This window comes from Andrographis paniculata, unplaced genomic scaffold, assembly GCF_009805555.1.
Source record: "Andrographis paniculata isolate CXL003 unplaced genomic scaffold, ASM980555v1 Contig30END, whole genome shotgun sequence".
NCBI lineage: Eukaryota > Viridiplantae > Streptophyta > Magnoliopsida > Lamiales > Acanthaceae > Andrographis > Andrographis paniculata.
The window spans coordinates 1,898,218-1,914,963 of record NW_026137563.1 but is presented as its reverse complement, the minus strand read 5'-3'; the positions used below and the strand labels follow the sequence as shown (position 1 = coordinate 1,914,963).

General features: G+C 37.4%; 3 protein-coding genes and 1 long non-coding RNA gene across 6 annotated transcripts; 3 read left to right on the top strand and 1 right to left on the bottom strand.

The window, feature by feature from the left end:
- The first annotated feature begins 3,116 nt into the window (after positions 1–3,116).
- Positions 3,117–9,847, top strand: LOC127246744 (kinesin-like protein KIN-4A). 2 transcript variants are annotated; one of them, XM_051268276.1, is made up of 26 exons: positions 3,119–3,518; positions 4,274–4,420; positions 4,534–4,683; positions 4,757–5,010; positions 5,086–5,273; positions 5,355–5,479; positions 5,580–5,616; positions 5,721–5,812; positions 5,899–6,009; positions 6,101–6,217; positions 6,343–6,430; positions 6,524–6,636; positions 6,741–6,839; positions 6,927–7,040; positions 7,130–7,246; positions 7,322–7,402; positions 7,526–7,597; positions 7,706–7,802; positions 7,895–7,926; positions 8,013–8,110; positions 8,207–8,305; positions 8,384–8,605; positions 8,677–8,836; positions 8,915–9,061; positions 9,128–9,431; positions 9,523–9,841. In XM_051268276.1, the coding sequence occupies exons 1-25, from the start codon at positions 3,393–3,395 to the stop codon at positions 9,353–9,355; spliced, it is 3,114 nt and encodes a 1,037-aa protein (XP_051124233.1). In that variant the 5' UTR covers positions 3,119–3,392; the 3' UTR covers positions 9,356–9,431; positions 9,523–9,841. The 2 variants fall into 2 exon arrangements, with proteins under 2 accessions (XP_051124232.1, XP_051124233.1); XM_051268275.1 differs by having other exon boundaries at positions 3,117–3,518; positions 8,677–9,061; positions 9,523–9,847.
- Positions 9,848–10,059: 212 nt separating this feature from the next.
- On the top strand, positions 10,060–12,551 carry LOC127246233 (abscisic acid 8'-hydroxylase 3-like). Its single transcript, XM_051267485.1, has 10 exons — positions 10,060–10,173; positions 10,253–10,511; positions 10,608–10,932; positions 10,997–11,146; positions 11,220–11,471; positions 11,615–11,701; positions 11,813–11,891; positions 12,022–12,128; positions 12,211–12,329; positions 12,405–12,551. Exons 2-10 carry the CDS (start codon positions 10,264–10,266, stop codon positions 12,523–12,525), a joined length of 1,488 nt encoding a protein of 495 aa, XP_051123442.1. The 5' UTR covers positions 10,060–10,173; positions 10,253–10,263; the 3' UTR covers positions 12,526–12,551.
- A 10-nt stretch (positions 12,552–12,561) lies between these two features.
- LOC127246234 (uncharacterized) lies at positions 12,562–13,764 on the bottom strand. Its single transcript, XR_007837707.1, has 3 exons — positions 13,633–13,764; positions 13,035–13,210; positions 12,562–12,701 (listed from the first exon to the last, which is right to left on the bottom strand). It is a non-coding gene; the product is annotated as an uncharacterized LOC127246234 (long non-coding RNA).
- Positions 13,765–14,639: 875 nt separating this feature from the next.
- LOC127246254 (vegetative cell wall protein gp1-like) lies at positions 14,640–15,774 on the top strand. 2 transcript variants are annotated; one of them, XM_051267511.1, is made up of 3 exons: positions 14,640–14,789; positions 14,863–15,414; positions 15,504–15,774. In XM_051267511.1, exons 1-3 carry the CDS (start codon positions 14,729–14,731, stop codon positions 15,632–15,634), a joined length of 744 nt encoding a protein of 247 aa, XP_051123468.1. In that variant the 5' UTR covers positions 14,640–14,728; the 3' UTR covers positions 15,635–15,774. The 2 variants fall into 2 exon arrangements, with proteins under 2 accessions (XP_051123468.1, XP_051123467.1); XM_051267510.1 differs by having other exon boundaries at positions 14,646–14,789; positions 14,854–15,414.
- Positions 15,775–16,746: the final 972 nt, after the last annotated feature.

Genomic DNA, 16,746 nt, shown 5'->3' with positions numbered 1-16,746 from the left:
CTTTAAATTCTACTTGTTAAATTTTTGAATAGTTCAGCCCGCATAACATTTCTAACAACAAACAAGTTGAACTTTAATAGGAACAAGGCAACCTTATAATACATACGTGTAAGAATTAATGTTGATTAAATTGAAGGTACTAACAAAAAATAAAATAAAATCAAAAGGGTTTAAGAAAGTGAATTATCGCAGGGGGGATTTTCACTTTCCTAACTTGCATCAATTGGGCAATACATTTATAAAATGCAATTAATTAAATAATTAATTAATTACATTGATTAACATCTAAATCAGTACTTTCTTTAATAGCTTAATCAATATATTAGTACCGACTTTGCACTTAATATCTGAGTACAATCATCAATCATACAGCCAAAAGTAAAGGCAGTGTAAGAATATGGACCACTCTAAGGAACTACTAGGGCTCTGCTCTGATGGGTACTGTTCGGATTCCTGCGCTACTTATCAGTTCCTTCATAAGTCGCTACACAGCATCTGTATAATTAATTAAACCCGGTTCAGCGACTAACCCGGTTTACGTTAAATCAAGCAATGGCGGGCCGACCAATTAGAGCCGTTGATTTGTCTCTTCTGCGGCCATTGAAAATATATTGCGATTCGTAATTAGCAAAATTAAATTTATTGATTTATTACATATAAATTAATTATTTTTTTATTTTTATTGCCTTGATTAAAAGGGAAGGAAAGAACGAAGGAGGCAAGCTTCACCAAATATCATCAATGGAATAGTTACAGTCACCATTGTGTGTGGCACAAAAATTGCAAAAATGAATCCATCAGAATCACATATTTGTCTATAATACAATCACTACACAATTTATGAATAAATATGTAAAAATATATATACATGTACAATTACATTTAATTGATTTTATTTCATTGTTATAGTTAATTATTTAAATAAATAAATATAAAAAAAAAAAAAAAATAGAGAGTCAGAGTGGGTTTGAGAAAAGGCCATGTGAGGTAGGAGACCACCGAGCTGGCTACGTCCATATGCGTGGGGTCCACTTCTTTTATAGTGTCCCCACCACTGTCTTCCACTGTCCCTTTCTTTTTTTTAGAAAAAAAAGAATTAATTAATAAATATACTTTTTTATTTATTTTTTATTTTTAATTACCGCGGGGGTATTGAAATAGAAACTGTAAAAATTTATTGAATTAAATGATATAATCTATATATACTAATATTTAACTTGTTGGTAGTCAAGTCATTTTCCATAAGCTGGGGGAGTCAAAGCTAAGTGTCTAATTCAATAAAATAAATAATTGATTGATTTGAAAATTAATTAAAAGATATATATAGATGATCTCGATCGATTAATTGCACGTATGTGTGTGTGTATGTATGTAAGTATGTAGCCATGTAGGTGTATCTGTGTCAGTACATTCTTAAATTTATAGATTTACAATTGTGTCATTAAAAGAAGATCGAGGAAGAAGAAGACAGCATTGTACATAAATTACAAAACCATGTGCCATAGATTGTCTAGGAATAATGACAATCAGTGCAATGACCCAAAAAATGTACTACGTGTGCCGTGACTATGATAATACCAAAACCAACTTTATATATAAAAAATAAAATTTTAATATAAAAAAATTTATTTCATTAGATATAAAACACATCATTGTATTGATTCGAGCCATGGCCCACCATCGGGTATATATATTTAAAATAAAAAATAAAAATCGATTCATTGGGAATCTATTACAACAATTTGTTCTGATATTATTTAAATTATATAATAAGGCCCACTCGTAATTCAATAATAATATTGGCATGTAGTCGTAACGTATTCCGAGATTATAAATAGAAGCATAATTTTATATACACAATATTTAAATATTTTGTCGACCACTAGTAAATACTACTACTACTAATAATAATTATAATAATAATAATAATAGTATTTGTGTAATTTCATTTGCGTGGCGAAAATATTATTATTATAATTATTATTTAGTGTTATTTATTTTCTACAGGATCACGTGGTTTGCGCTGTGTTTGGCCTTTTTCTGCTACATTCTAGGCAATACGAACAGCCCTTTTGCTGGTGTGTACGTATACAATAGTATTTCGTATACCCTGCGGAAGGACAAATTGGTAAATTCACGTACCCGAGGGAACGGTTTGTTTTTTTCCTCGCCAAATTGGGGAAAGCCGTTGGTGCAAAGCCGCGCCGCGTATTTGAGGAAAATAATGTTATTAGTTTTTGTGCATAAGAAATTAGGAACTAATTTTTATTTAGAGATTTTTTTAATTTAATTAAGATTTGGTACGATATTGCGTCAGAGGGATCCGAAATTTTAATTTAATAAGGTTGGTGGAATTTAGGGATTGGGCGTATCTTAAGATAAGATTAAAATTAAATAAATGATGTCAATTTGGGAAATTAATTTCCGATTCCGATTCCTCCTCTGACAGCAACAAATTTCCATTAAATCAATGAATTACCGACATTGGTTTTGCAGCAGTGGCACCTGTGTGTTTGTTTGGTTAAAACTGAGACGTTGTGAAGTGACCTGAGAATGAGAATGAGATTAAGAAAAAAATAAAATGAAAAAACACGCGTAGGTTATGGAATTCCTTTCGGGTGGGTCATTGTCGATCAGAGAGCACTGATTTGGCTATGGAGTGTGAGTGAAGAAGCCTTCAGAAATAATCAGTAAAGCTGGCATTATATTATGCTCACCGATGACTGTGCCGTTGCAGAGATCCCTTTAATTTGTTGGAATGGGAAGAATGAATACTGATTTTGATTAAATAATTTGGGGGTGAGATTATATGATATTGAGGACAGCTGGGCGAAGAAGAAGAAGAAGAAGACATTAATTGCAGATTCAATCAATTTTGATATGGTCAAAGAGGTGGCAGCTTGTGGCTGAATGAATGACTGATTGAAGAAGATTAATGACTAATTTCAGACACGGGGTGTAGGAGGAGGAGGAGGAGGACGAGGGTCTTCTTCTTTATTGATTTTTATTTATTTTTTAATTTTTATTAATCCCTCAACTACCCTTTTCTCTACTCTCTCTGGCGCTGTCCCTTTGGCAATATAGAAACAACATAGTTGCCTGTCTTCTTATCTTTCTCTCTCTATTTTTTTTTTGTTCCTCCCTCTCTCTCTCTAGGTGCAGCATCGTTTTCTGGTCCTAGAAGCTCTTTTTCCGTCTCCTTACCCTTCACTTCTGCGAGATTGTCTGCTAACAGTTTTTTTTATCAAAACCACATAATACACACATACATCGCATTTGGGTCTCTTCACAGCGTGGGGTTTAATTGGAGCTCTGATTTAGTGTTTTTATTTTATTTCATTCGATTAATTAAAATCTGGGTTGAAGAAAGTGCGTGGTCTGTGTTCATCGCAATGGAAGCTAATTCTTCCGGGGAAGATTGCTGTGTGAAAGTGGCAGTTCATGTCAGGCCATTGATAGCCGATGAGAAGCTTCAGGGCTGTAAGGACTGCGTCGTTGTAGTGCCTGGGAAGCCTCAGGTAACTCTACATTCACATTGTCGTATTCATTTTTTCTCCAAATTAATTTTCCTGTAATTTTTCACAGAAAAGAAAATAAACCATTTCTGGGTTGCAGCTTCTGAATTAACTCTTTGATTTGAGAAGATCCGATCCTTCTGATTCGATAACTCCTCCACTAAATTTTATCGAAAAAATTTCTGGAGGCCATGCATGAATTAGCTTGGAGTTGCTAAGTCTTGATGATGATCTGGATTGATGATTTCTGAAAAATAAAAAAATGAAAATGAAAATCCCAACACTTTCTTGTAATTTGGTAGTCTTTTGGGGAACAGATTAAATATTTGATGTTGAAGGAAACTGTTTGCACAATAAGAAAGCTCAAACCCATCCTTTCTACAGTTTCCACTTTCAGGGCATGTGAAATTAGCATTTTACCAGAGCTATTATTATTATTTTCTTGGTTCGATTTTCTTTTTGCCATTACAGGAAATCTTTCTTTCCCATCTGCATTCTTGTTGGCATCTTTATACTTCGATTCTAGAAGCCATTAGTTAGTATGAGCACCTAGGCTGATCCATGGCTCAATTTGACAATTGGACATTGTTTGCCGTTTGTGGAAATCTATGTTGTCGCTTTACTCCATCATATCATGAGCAAAATTATTACAATGAATCTCTCTATTTTGTTTGGTTTTGAATAGATTTTCCGAGTTTGTCATTTTTGTACATCCCTTTGTTGATCTTTAGTAGCTGTTATGTATCCCAATTCTTCAGGTGCAAATTGGTAGCCATTCATTTACATTCGACCAAGTTTACGGCAGCACCGGATCCCCATCGACTGCCATGTACGAAGACTGCGTCGCACCTCTTGTCGATGGTTTGTTTCAAGGATATAATGCCACGGTTCTTGCCTACGGACAGGTAAAGTCTAAAATGTGTAGTGTAAGAAACTTTCTTGCATAATGGAAAACAGAGAAGTTAGTGTCTGAAGGCTATCCTTGTATGTGTGTGTCTCTTTTTTCAATATGGTTCAGACGGGGTCGGGGAAAACATACACGATGGGTTCTAGCGTTAAAGATGGATGCGAAAATGGACTAATTCCGAAAGTTATGAATGCTTTATTCAGCAAGATTGATGCCCTGAAAGATGATATTGAATTCCAGCTACACGTTTCCTTCATCGAGGTTGGTTTTATTCCTCTCGATTCTTCCTTGGTTAGTCGATCGATGGTCATGGGATTTATGTGTTTGTTTGAAGATTCATAAAGAAGACGTAAGAGATTTGCTCGATCCGAGCTATGTTAATCGGCAAGAGATGATCAATGGGCATGCTTCGAAAGTAACCATCCCCGGGAAGCCTCCTATACAGATTCGGGAAACATCTAATGGTGTAATAACACTTGCGGGTTCTACGGAGCGCAGCGTCAAGACGCTCAAAGAAATGTCCGAATGTCTCGAGCAAGGTTCGCAAAACAGGGCAACCGGGAGTACCAATATGAACAATCAATCGAGGTTGTAATGAAACATGATGTTTTTTTCCAAGACCAACCCCTCCACTACTGTCTAAAATCTTTTCTTCGGTCGCAGTCGCTCCCATGCTATTTTCACCATCACAATGGAGCAGATGCGGAGGCTTCATCCGGGAAATTCTAACGATAGCAATGTACATGATTATATGGCGGACGAGTATCTCTGCGCCAAGCTGCATTTGGTGGATCTTGCTGGATCGGAGCGTGCGAAGAGGACAGGGTCGGATGGCTTACGATTTAAGGAGGGTAAGCTGTAAATTCATTTTAGCCATTGAATTGGACACTACTTTTCATATCTGCATTTTGTAACACTCACTGTCTACACAGGAGTTCACATCAATAAGGGCCTTCTTGCACTCGGCAATGTTATAAGCGCACTTGGCGATGAAAAAAAGCGAAAAGAAGGTGTTCATGTCCCATACCGGGACAGCAAACTTACTCGGCTACTGCAGGTCTGTTGTTTAGGCACTAATTTTTAGCAATTTCTTGTTCTCTTGTATATTCGACTATTATTTTTGTTTACTCAAACTTCGAGTTTTCGGCTTTTGGCAGGATTCTCTTGGTGGCAACAGCAGAACAGTAATGATAGGTTGGATCCATATGCTTTTACATTATTCATGGATTCTGTTTTTTGATGATAATTTTACAGCAGACGTAATACATTGCTCTTAACTTCATTTTTTTCTTCTCCAGCATGTATTAGTCCTGCGGATATAAATGCCGAAGAAACTCTTAACACCTTGAAATATGCCAATCGTGCTCGTAATATACAGAACAAACCTGTGGTAAGCCATTCTTCGAATATACATTACAGGGGATTAATTCTTGTTTGAGTTTTCATGTGATCATTTGTGTTGTTTTATATGACCAGATTAACAGAGACCCCATTGCTAATGAAATGCTGAAGATGCGTCAACAATTAGAATATCTGCAAGCTGAACTTTGTGCCAGGAATGGAGGAGTTTCATTTGATGATATACAGGTATACTTAATCACTCTGTCGTCGTGCAAAGGAATTGACCGGAGACAGAATTTGATTTTCTCATAGAAACATTTGCATTACACCAATGCAGATTCTCAAGGACAAGATTGCCTGGCTTGAAGCTACCAATGAAGAGCTGTGTCGGGAACTTAATGAATTTCGCAACAATGGCAGTGGTGCCATTGACCAATATAAAGTCACCACCAAAGTGAGTAGAACTGTCTCCAATAAGAAACATCAACTTAAGCACCATAACTCCATGCAAAAATGTCGAATGGCATGTATGTTTATCTGTATTTTGTATAACAAGGTGAATGGAATGCCACTTTGCAGATTAGCGGAGCTGGTGCCATGAAAAGTGAAGGGCTCAAAAGAGGATTGCAAAGTATTGAGTCGTGTGATTATCAAATGAGTGAAGGAAGTATGTTTCATCTTTAAGGAGTAGCTTTGTAACTCATATTGTTCGACTTTTGGCATATTGATCAGAGTTGGCTTCAACTATGAATATTTGCAGGTGATTCTGGGGATATCGATGAAGATACGGCCAAGGAATTGGAGCATACTTATTTACAGAACACTATGGACAAAGAGTTGAGTGAATTAAACCGACAGTTGGAGAAGAAGGAGGTATGATTTGTTGCAGAAACCAATTTTTACCATAGCAATTATTTCAGGTATGCATTGATTCAAAGCATCCGAATTTCATCTTTATTGCAATCAACTTCTTGCAGTCAGAGATGAAACTAGTTGGAGGATATGACACCATAGCACTCAAGCAACACTTTGGGAAGAAATTAATGGAACTTGAAGAGGAAAAAAGAACTGTGCAGGTATGATTAAGAAGAACAGCAATCATTCAATACGACGTATGATCTTTGATGGTTAAACTCTCACTATCACCTATTTAATTGATGCAGCTGGAAAGGGACAGGCTTTTGACTGAAGTTGAGAACCTTTCAGCTAATTCTGATGGACAAGCTCATAAATTGCCAGATGTTCATTCCCAGAAACTAAAACTTCTTGAAGCTCAGGTTTGATTTGTTCCCATTTCCATTGAAATTGATTTCCTGCTGCACAATGTACCATACATGAACAAATGTTGTAACTTTCTATGTCTCAGATACAAGATTTAAAGAAGAAACAAGAGAATCAGGTTCAGCTTTTGAAGCAGAAACAGAAAAGTGATGATGCAGCCAGAAAATTACAAGAGGAAATACAATGCATCAAGGCGCAAAAGGTCGTATTCTGGTTTACCTGCGCACATTCTCGGCTTTAAATTCCATTCATGTGTAACAGGTTTCTGTTACTGTAGGTGCAACTGCAACACAAGATTAAACAAGAAGCTGAACAATTTCGACAGTGGAAGGCATCCCGGGAAAAGGAATTGCTGCAGGTAACTTTACTCCATGTGCAATCCTTGTAAAATAGTCTTTTCGATTCACCTCACTTATACAACCTTGGAGCATTTTACACTTTCGAATTTACATTTAGCTGTTTCATTGTTACTTTTACTTAGTTAAAGAAGGAGGGAAGAAGGAATGAGTACGAAAGACATAAACTGCAAGCATTGAATCAGCGGCAGAAAATGGTGAGAAATTCTTGTAATGATCGATGAACTGTTTTCCTTTGCAGTTTTGGCAATACTGCTATTGCTTTCCAGATGTTACAATATATATATCTCTCTTTTTTGATTCAGGTTCTTCAGAGAAAAACAGAGGAAGCTGCAATGGCTACTAAGAGATTGAAAGAATTGCTAGAAACTCGGAAATCTACTACAGCTCGTGAAAACTCAGGTAGGTGTTTCGAGTTGGAAATAAGTTTAGGATGAGACTATTTCAATAAAACTCGATGGCTAATACCTTTTTCTTTTTTCTTCCATTTCCAGTGAATAGCAATGGTAATGGATTAAACGGGCAGGTGATCCCTTGACATCTGACTATAATTTTAATACTTCTCTTCATATTTTATCTACGACGACTAAATGCCTAATTTTGACCTCACAGACCAATGAAAAGTCCTTGCAGCGATGGCTTGATCACGAGCTTGAAGTTATGGTCAATGTTCATGAAGTTCGTTACGAGTATGAGAAGCAAAGTGAAGTGTATGTAGTCTGAATTTTTATCCTCTCTTGGTTTCAATTGCTCCTGTTTATTCGTCGTATATTCTACAAACAAATGGAAATCCTTCCTGTTTTCAGACGAGCTGCATTGGCTGAAGAGCTGGCAGTTTTGAGACAAGTCGAGGAATTTGCTTCCAATGGTGTCAGCCCTCCTAGAGGAAAAAATGGCTTTTCTAGGTAAAAAAAATTAAGCTTATCTTGCCGTCAGTCAATAAATATACAAACCGGCGTTTAATATGTTAATCTCTTCAACAGTGCATCTTCAATGTCACCTAATGCAAGAATGGCAAGAATTGCTTCTCTTGAAAGCATGCTGAGCATTTCGTCGAATTCGCTCGTTGCCATGGCCTCACAGCTCTCGGAAGCAGAAGAGCGCGAGCGTAGTGTCAGCGGCCGTGGCCGCTGGAACCAGCTACGATCCATGGGGGAATCCAAAAACTTGCTCCAACATATGTTCAATTATCTCGTCGATGCAAGGTAGACTTGCAAACCATCTTTTATTTTACGTTTTCGTTTCCAGAAAATTCTTGATGTCCGTTTCTTAGCAGGTGCCAGCTGTGGGAAAAGGAGATCGAAACGAAAGAGATGAAAGAGCATATGAAGGAACTTGTTGGCTTATTGAGACAGAGTGAAATCAGGAGAAAGGAAATCGAGAAGGAGCTTAAGTCGCGCGACCAAGTGGCTACTTTGTTAGCTACGCCGCCTCCGGTATATATATCTATATATATCTGTGGCTTGTCTCGTCTCGATTTTCTTACATTGTGTTTCGACTTTCTTACGCTCCAGGCTAATTCGCACAAACACATTGCTGATGAAATGAGCAGTCCTTTGTCTCCGATCCCGGTGCCCGCACAAAAACAGCTCAAATATACAGCCGGGATCGCCAATAGCTCAGTGAGGGAGTCGGCAGCATTCACTGATCAAACACGAAAGGTTTGTTTTCTCGTTCGCCGCTGCCCGTAACTCAGAAGTTTGTACTGATCATTCTGGTAAATGCAGATGGTGCCTATCGGACAACTGTCGATGAAGAAATTAGCGCTGGTCGGACACGGCGGGAAGCTATGGAGATGGAAGAGGAGCCATCATCAATGGCTGTTACAGTTCAAATGGAAGTGGCAAAAGCCTTGGAGACTCTCCGAATGGATTAGGCACAGCGACGAGACGATCATGAGGACAAGGCCGCGCCCGCAGCCTCTCCCCGACGTCATGTATAGAAACGGACACTAGCTTGTGTGTGTCTCGACGCCGTTCATTCTTTTTACCCGTTCCCGACAGGCGGTGACAACGATTGGAATACGAGCAAGTAAGTTTCATCGATTACGCGGTATCATATTTATTATACGATCGATCGATTATCTTCTTGAACTCAAATTAGTTTCTACTCGAAAATGCAGGTTGAGGCATAAGCAGAAGCCGGCGAACAATGGACGTTAGATTGAACAGGTTTTTCGACCGTGGAATTTTGTAGCGACGATCGATCCGGCCGCCGTCGCAACGATGCTACGACGGACGGACGGCATGGACAGACAGATGTGTAATATGTTGGGATTGTGATATGTATAGGGAAGTTGGTGTTGCATTTCAACGTGTTGTGTTCTTCGTTGTTGTATGTATAATGTACATATGCACGCTTTGTGTAGATGTTTTATTTTTTGGGGGGAAATTGATTTTACTCATAAATACTAGTACATCATTATTAGTGTAATTTTTGCATATACTTTTGGAAATCTCTGTTTATTATAACCAAAATTATTAAAATTTAGTTAAAGAGGCAACATGCAAGGCAATGGATATTTAATTATATCCAAAACTCTCTTGTACCTACCGTAAAGATACCATAGATATATAGGACAATGTAAGTTCAGATACCATGGATAAATGGGACAAATTTCTTACTTTGCTGATTCCACTTACTTTTGTTTTGTACCCATTAATTTGATTTTTCTAATCTTCTACAAATTTGACACCTCTCTTCACTGCAGCCAGCAGCATCAAATTATAAACTTGGTTGACTTCTTGTTCTTGATCACTTGACTCTTGGATCTGTAAGTGGTTTGACGCTTAATTTATCATGTAGATTTTATTCATTTCGATTCTTGTTTCAATTTAATTGTAATTATTCAGGTTTGAAAGACATGGGCACAATTTGGGGTGTAATTGTGGGTATAGGAATTGGATTTGTGTTGTGGAAGGCCTTGTGGTTCTTGAAGAGGCAAGAACACAAGATAGAAGAAGATGATATCGATGGTGATAGGAAGGTGAGGATGAATAATAATATTCCAGGTTCAGTGGGACTTCCATTTATAGGAGAACTGGGTTCGTTCCTGGCAGCAACTCACAGCACCAATGGCGTTTACCATTTCGTTAATGTCCGAAGACAACGGTATCCATTCATAGAAGTGATATCATATCATTCAGGATGCATTAATTTACTGTGTATGAATTATTATTATTATGATTATTGTTGTTGATTGATTAGGTATGGGAAATGGTTCAAAACAAGAATTCTGGGGAAGACGAGCGTGTTCGTCCCGACAGTGGAGGGCGCAAGAAGTGTTTACAGCAGAGATTTCGAGCAGTTCAACAAAGCCTACGTGAAATCCATGGGAGATTTGGTCGGGAAGAAGAGCCTCTTCATCGTCCCCAAAAGTCACCACCAGAAGATCAGACGCGCCCTCGCTCATCCATTTTCCATGAACTACGTCTCCCATTTTGTCCCCAGATTCGACGCCTTGCTGTCCCAAAGATTACAGCGATTGGAAGAACAGAGAAGAAGCTTCCCTGTTCTTGGGTTTGCCTCCAAGGTAGTAACTAATCAATTCGATATAATCAATATATGATTAATTAAATTGAATTGAATTAAAATAGGTGGGGTTCGATTCAATCTGCGATGTTCTACTGAGCATTAGGGACGCTGAGCTGCTGGGGGAGATTGAGAGCGACTGCAGAGATGTTTACGACGCCATGCTTTCATTGCCTTTCATGATTCCAGGCACTTTGTACTACAGAGCCATTAAGGTTACTACTCCATCTCCATCTATCATCATCAATTTCAACAACGTGCTGTAATGATAATGATAATTCATTACAGGCGCGAGAAAGGTTGATGAAGAGATTCAAGAGCATAATCGCGGAGAGGCGGCGCCGCCCAAAGGCGGAGGCGCGTGATGAGAAGGGAGATTTTCTGGAGGTTATGCTGGGGGAGGATTCGTTGCTGGACGACGAGGAGATTATGGATAATTTGTTGACTACGATATTGTCCGGACAGAACACCACCGCCTCCGCCATGATGTGGGCCGTCAAGTTCATCTCCGACCACCTCCCCGTCCAGGATAAACTCAGGGTGGGTGGGTGGCTCTCAAATCTCAATTTTTTATTTAATCTTTTTTGTGTGTGTGTCAAATAATTACTATATATATAAAAATGCATTAATGGTTTTTATTTTTATTTTTTGAAATAATTAAAATGACTTGATTAATATTATAGGAGGAAGCACTGTCCCTGCGCGCAGCTCAACCAGAAGGAGCAGCGCTGGCGTATGAAGATATGAATAAAATGACATATACTTCTAAGGTACAGGAGACTGGCTAATTAATTAATTAATTTAATTCATTATTATAATAATAATAATAATAATAATAATAATTAAATAATTATTATTATTATTATGTCTTTGATAACAAGGTCATAAAGGAGACGCTGAGAATGGCGAATATCGTGCTGTGGTTTCCGAGAGTTGCACTAGCCAACTGCACTGTTGATGGTTGGTTCATCAAAGCTTTATATATCACATCACATTAATTAAATTGTGTATTTGGTTAACTACGACTATATATACGAATTCACCTATAATTCTTGTAACTGTAAAATATAAACAATAATAATTATAATAGGTGTGGAGATACAAAAGGGATGGCACGTGAACGTTGACGCAGCACACATACATTTGGATCCAGCAGTTCATCCAGACCCTTTGCGTTTCGATCCTTCTAGATTTGACGTAAGATACCTCTTTTTCTTTTTATTACAATATATATATATATATATATATATAAATGGAGGATATATTATGGGGTGCACAGGAAATGCCGAGGCCGTACACATACATACCATTCGGAGCAGGGGCAAGGACGTGTTTGGGAATCAACATGGCAAAGGTGACCATGTCCATCTTCTTGCACCGTTTGACGTCTGGATACACGTGAGCCATCCAAACACGCCCTTACTCTCCTACTCCTTCATTCTTTCCCAATTATTGATCGATTCTTACATACAGGTGGACCCTCGACAATGCCGATCCTAGCCTCGAATGCAAAGGGTTCATTCCTAAACTCAAAAGTGGATGCCCCATTACCCTCACTGCATTGAATCACAAAGAGAAATCAAAAGCTCAGTAAGAGGTGACCGAATTAGTGTGATAAGTAGATTTGTAAACCGAAGATGCCCTCTTGATCTTGTTTGCCAGGGTGCCATCCAGGGCTTGTATTTGTATTGTTTGCCAATCGAATCTTTGTTCGTACAACTTCGATTCTTGAGGTCTAAATATTTCCAGTTTCTGGTGCAGCTGTAAAACCTGATATTCTATGGACTTCATCAACATTGGAACTTACAGATGTAAATCAAATAGGCCGAAGAAAAAAGTATGATAATTAGTGTAAAGATACTAATCACAGAAAACGAAAGCATGACCATAATCAAATTAATTTTATTGCAACACAGAGGAAATTCAGTTGATGATGCATATGCAAAACAGATTATTTTATTCTCTAGTCTATTCACATATTAATCACCACCAAAAACAGGTGAAAGTTGAAAATCTACAAGAAAATTGTGATGATAGTTGAAGAAGAAGCATTTGCTCATGAAATTTAAAATTCAACAGCTGCGCTAGAAACCAAAATGTTACCTCACTTAAGAGAGCATGGAGTGGAGGGAAATTGATCTATCCTGTCTCTGTCTGGGTGAGGATTGAAATTCTGTTAGCATTATCTGGTTGGAGTGGCTGGTATGTTGCAATGCAGTGGACTTGCATCATTTTGTAGCAGGCACTCAAAGAGAATCAGAAATGCAATCAATTCGTTTCTGCAAATAGATCAACAAATTCACATGATTCAAAAAAAACCGAACTTACAAAAACGACAAAAACTCGAAGTAAATGAAATGAACGAAGAAAACGATTACAAGCTACTTCACAATATATATGTTAAAATGCTTTCGAGTTTGTTTCTGCACATCATATCTCAACAAACTGCAATTTACAAAATAAAATAAACATATTAATAAAAACAAATCAAAGATAAACATCCCCCAAAAAAACCCTAGACACAGACTTAGAGAACTGAACAACCAATGTGACTACAAATTCAACCAAACAAGGCATCGAGAATCTACATATACACAGGGAGAGCACATTAATTGGAAGAAAACATTAATATGTTAGCAGCAATGGAGTGGTAACCCTTATCAACGAGTTTGCCAGCCAATTTTAAGAAAAAGTACCGTACGCTTTCACGCCAGGCGTCAATCTCCTCGCTAGCCATTGTTTTGGCTTCGTAGCTTAGCCCTCCGCCTCCGCCTTCGCCTTCGCGCCCATGGCAGGCAATCCAGACTTCACCTTCTTTTCGCATAATCGACGCTGCCCGCAGTTTTTGTATTGAGACTATTTATTTATTATTGGGCTTGGGCTTGGGCTTGAGAACTTATTTTTAAGGCTCACATTATCCGCATTGCCTAAATATGGGTAAATTAATTATTTATTAGGCCCAAATTAAATTTATTCATTATTAAACTAAAGCAAGACAAAATTGCAATATCATTTATGTAATTTTGCCAGTTGAGAGTGAAGATATATAAGTGAAGTTAAATACAATCTGTTCACATTTTCGTAATATTAGTCATAAGAAAAACTGATACTTCAAAATTTAGAGTAAGCAAAATGAAGCCAGAAAATATTTTAAATTTAAATAAATGAATTAAGAGTATAAACTCACAATTCCTTTGTCCTACCTTATCTGTAGTCAACGCCAAACCAGCTGTAGACAAACTTTTGACTTTCCTCCTATCCTCCAACGTACATTATTTTAAAATTTCCGTTTATATATTTTATTTTAATAAATGTTTATTTCGAATAAATTGTCAACAAAATAAATTGAACGAATATTGGCCTCGGTGTTGAAATCGCATCGTTTTGACTTGGTCAAGCTAACACATTTGCAATCCACTCCTTCATTACATAGCATGTTACAATTGACCAAATCAAATTTAAAACATTTTTTTTTTATATATATAAAAGTTAAATTTTATTGTGTTTATCATAATCATACAACAGCAATAAAGTCTTCATTACAAATAGGATTACACATGCCTGCGAACAACTTGCCATTATTACAAACCACTTTGGAATATTGCTATTATTATTATTATTATTGTTGTTATTTTGTGTTTCCTTAAATAAATTATTGTGACATTTCATAGTCAACTATCCTTGCGAAATTTTTTTTTTTTTTTTTCGTTTTATAGAATTTCTCTGCCCTAATCCCTTTTTAGTCTTTATATAATACCGAGGAATTAACCTACTCGACAGGTGTAGAACTAGAAGCCATGGTCGGAGCACCGGTGTCCTTTTCCGGCGATCAGCCCCACCACCACGCCGCCGCCGCCGGTATGACAACAGAATTAGAATAATCAATTATGTACTGTAGCAGCTAATCAATTCTCCTCCTTAGACTTTTCAGGTACGGACGCGACTGCAAGATACGCGCCGCCATCGCAGATTTACGCCACGCCAAATGCCCCCATGTCTACGCTGTTACCTTACAACGGCGCCGCCCCGCCGGTCCCTTACAGCGCCTCCGCGCCCATGCCGGAACCGCCTATTGACACAACTCTCCTGTTTCCTCCTAATCCGGCGGCGGCGTCCACTTTTCCCCCCAATCCGGCTGCGGCGTCCCCTTTCCCCCCTCATCCGGCGGCGGCGTCCCCTTTCCCCCCTAATCCGGCGGCGGCGTTTCCTTTCCCTCCTAATCCGGCGGCGGCGTCGCCTTATCCCCCTAATCCGGCGACGTCACCTTTCCCGCCGAAGCCATCCACTTCTGCGCCCATAAACCCGGCGAGCTTAGTGGCGGCGCCACCTCCGTTCCCGGCATACTCAACGGCTCCTCCGCCTTCATACTCAAGTGCCCCTCCGACGTCGAATGCATACCCGCCTGCTTCAACGGCATTCCCCGGCGCTTACCCGCCGGCTACGTATCCTCCGGCAGGATATCCCCCGAGTGGTTATCCGGCAGGTCGGTAATAGTAATAGTATCACATTAATTTAATCTACGAATTTGGAGTTCAATCGCCATTTTAATTAATTAATAAATACTTACTGCAGGAACGTACCCTCCTCCACCTCCACCTCCACCTCCATCGACGACTACTGGTGCTACATATCCTCCTCCTCCTCATCAAACCCAAGCGCCGCCTTACTCCGCCGGAGGATTTTACCCTCCCGGCCAGTATTGAAAGCAACTATTTAATATCCCCGGCCTGGCCAGTACTAGTACTACTGCTCTACAATAAAATGAGTTGAGTTGGATCTGTAAAATAATTTTATTTGTTAATTTGTTCTTCTCACTATAATTATTGTTTTTAGTATCAATTAAGTACTATGTTTATGAGGGACTTTTCGAGCTGGTTTAAAATTGCTTCTTGCATAATGAGCATTGTCAGTTAGGATCTTCACCACTGTTTGTGTTTCTGTCAAGTTCCCCTATGTGATTTCAGTGGAGACAGATATTAGTAAATATAATAATTTTTCTTACTCATTTCTATTGTTCTGAAGTATATTTGGACGATTTTTAGGTGATTATCTTTTTATTATGAATGAACAAATTTGTTGTACGGTAGAGATTAAAAATAATAAACGAACAAAGGGTAAAAATATAAAATTTGTGTTTAAAAAAGAAAATAAGACAATAGTTGTTCGACGTCACAAATAGAAAAGTAGGACATTAGTTTGCGAAAAGAGGGAGTGTAAAATAATAATAATATTTGTATAAAAATTTGAAATTATCACAACTACTATAAAATTATCTGGAACACCCATTATTTTAACAAAAAAGATAAAATCTAAGAAATTTGATTGAATAAGAACAATACATATATATTTTCTACAATTTTTATATATACAATTATTACTTTGCCATAATATTTTACTATTCAAAAAATATATATAAATAAATACATAAATGTGATTTTATTCAAAAAATAAAAATAAAAATAATTTTATTATTGAATTATATATTTTTTAAATTATAATAAAATATTATTTAAATACAAAATATAAATCCAAATTTTATAAATCAAATTCATAAAAATAATATTTTAGTACTCCCTCTTTCCCGCAGCAATAGTGGCGTTTGCTTTTTGCATGATTTTGAATATTAGTATTATATTAGATTGTAGTATTAGTATGATATAATATAAAAGTAATAATATTTGTGTAATATATTATTTGAAACAATATTTATTATGTTAAATAGATAGTAAAATTAAAAATAGTAAAAAATGAAAAATGATAACCTGGATTGAGAGAGTATAAAAATAAAATAAATAAATAAATAATAAAAATTACA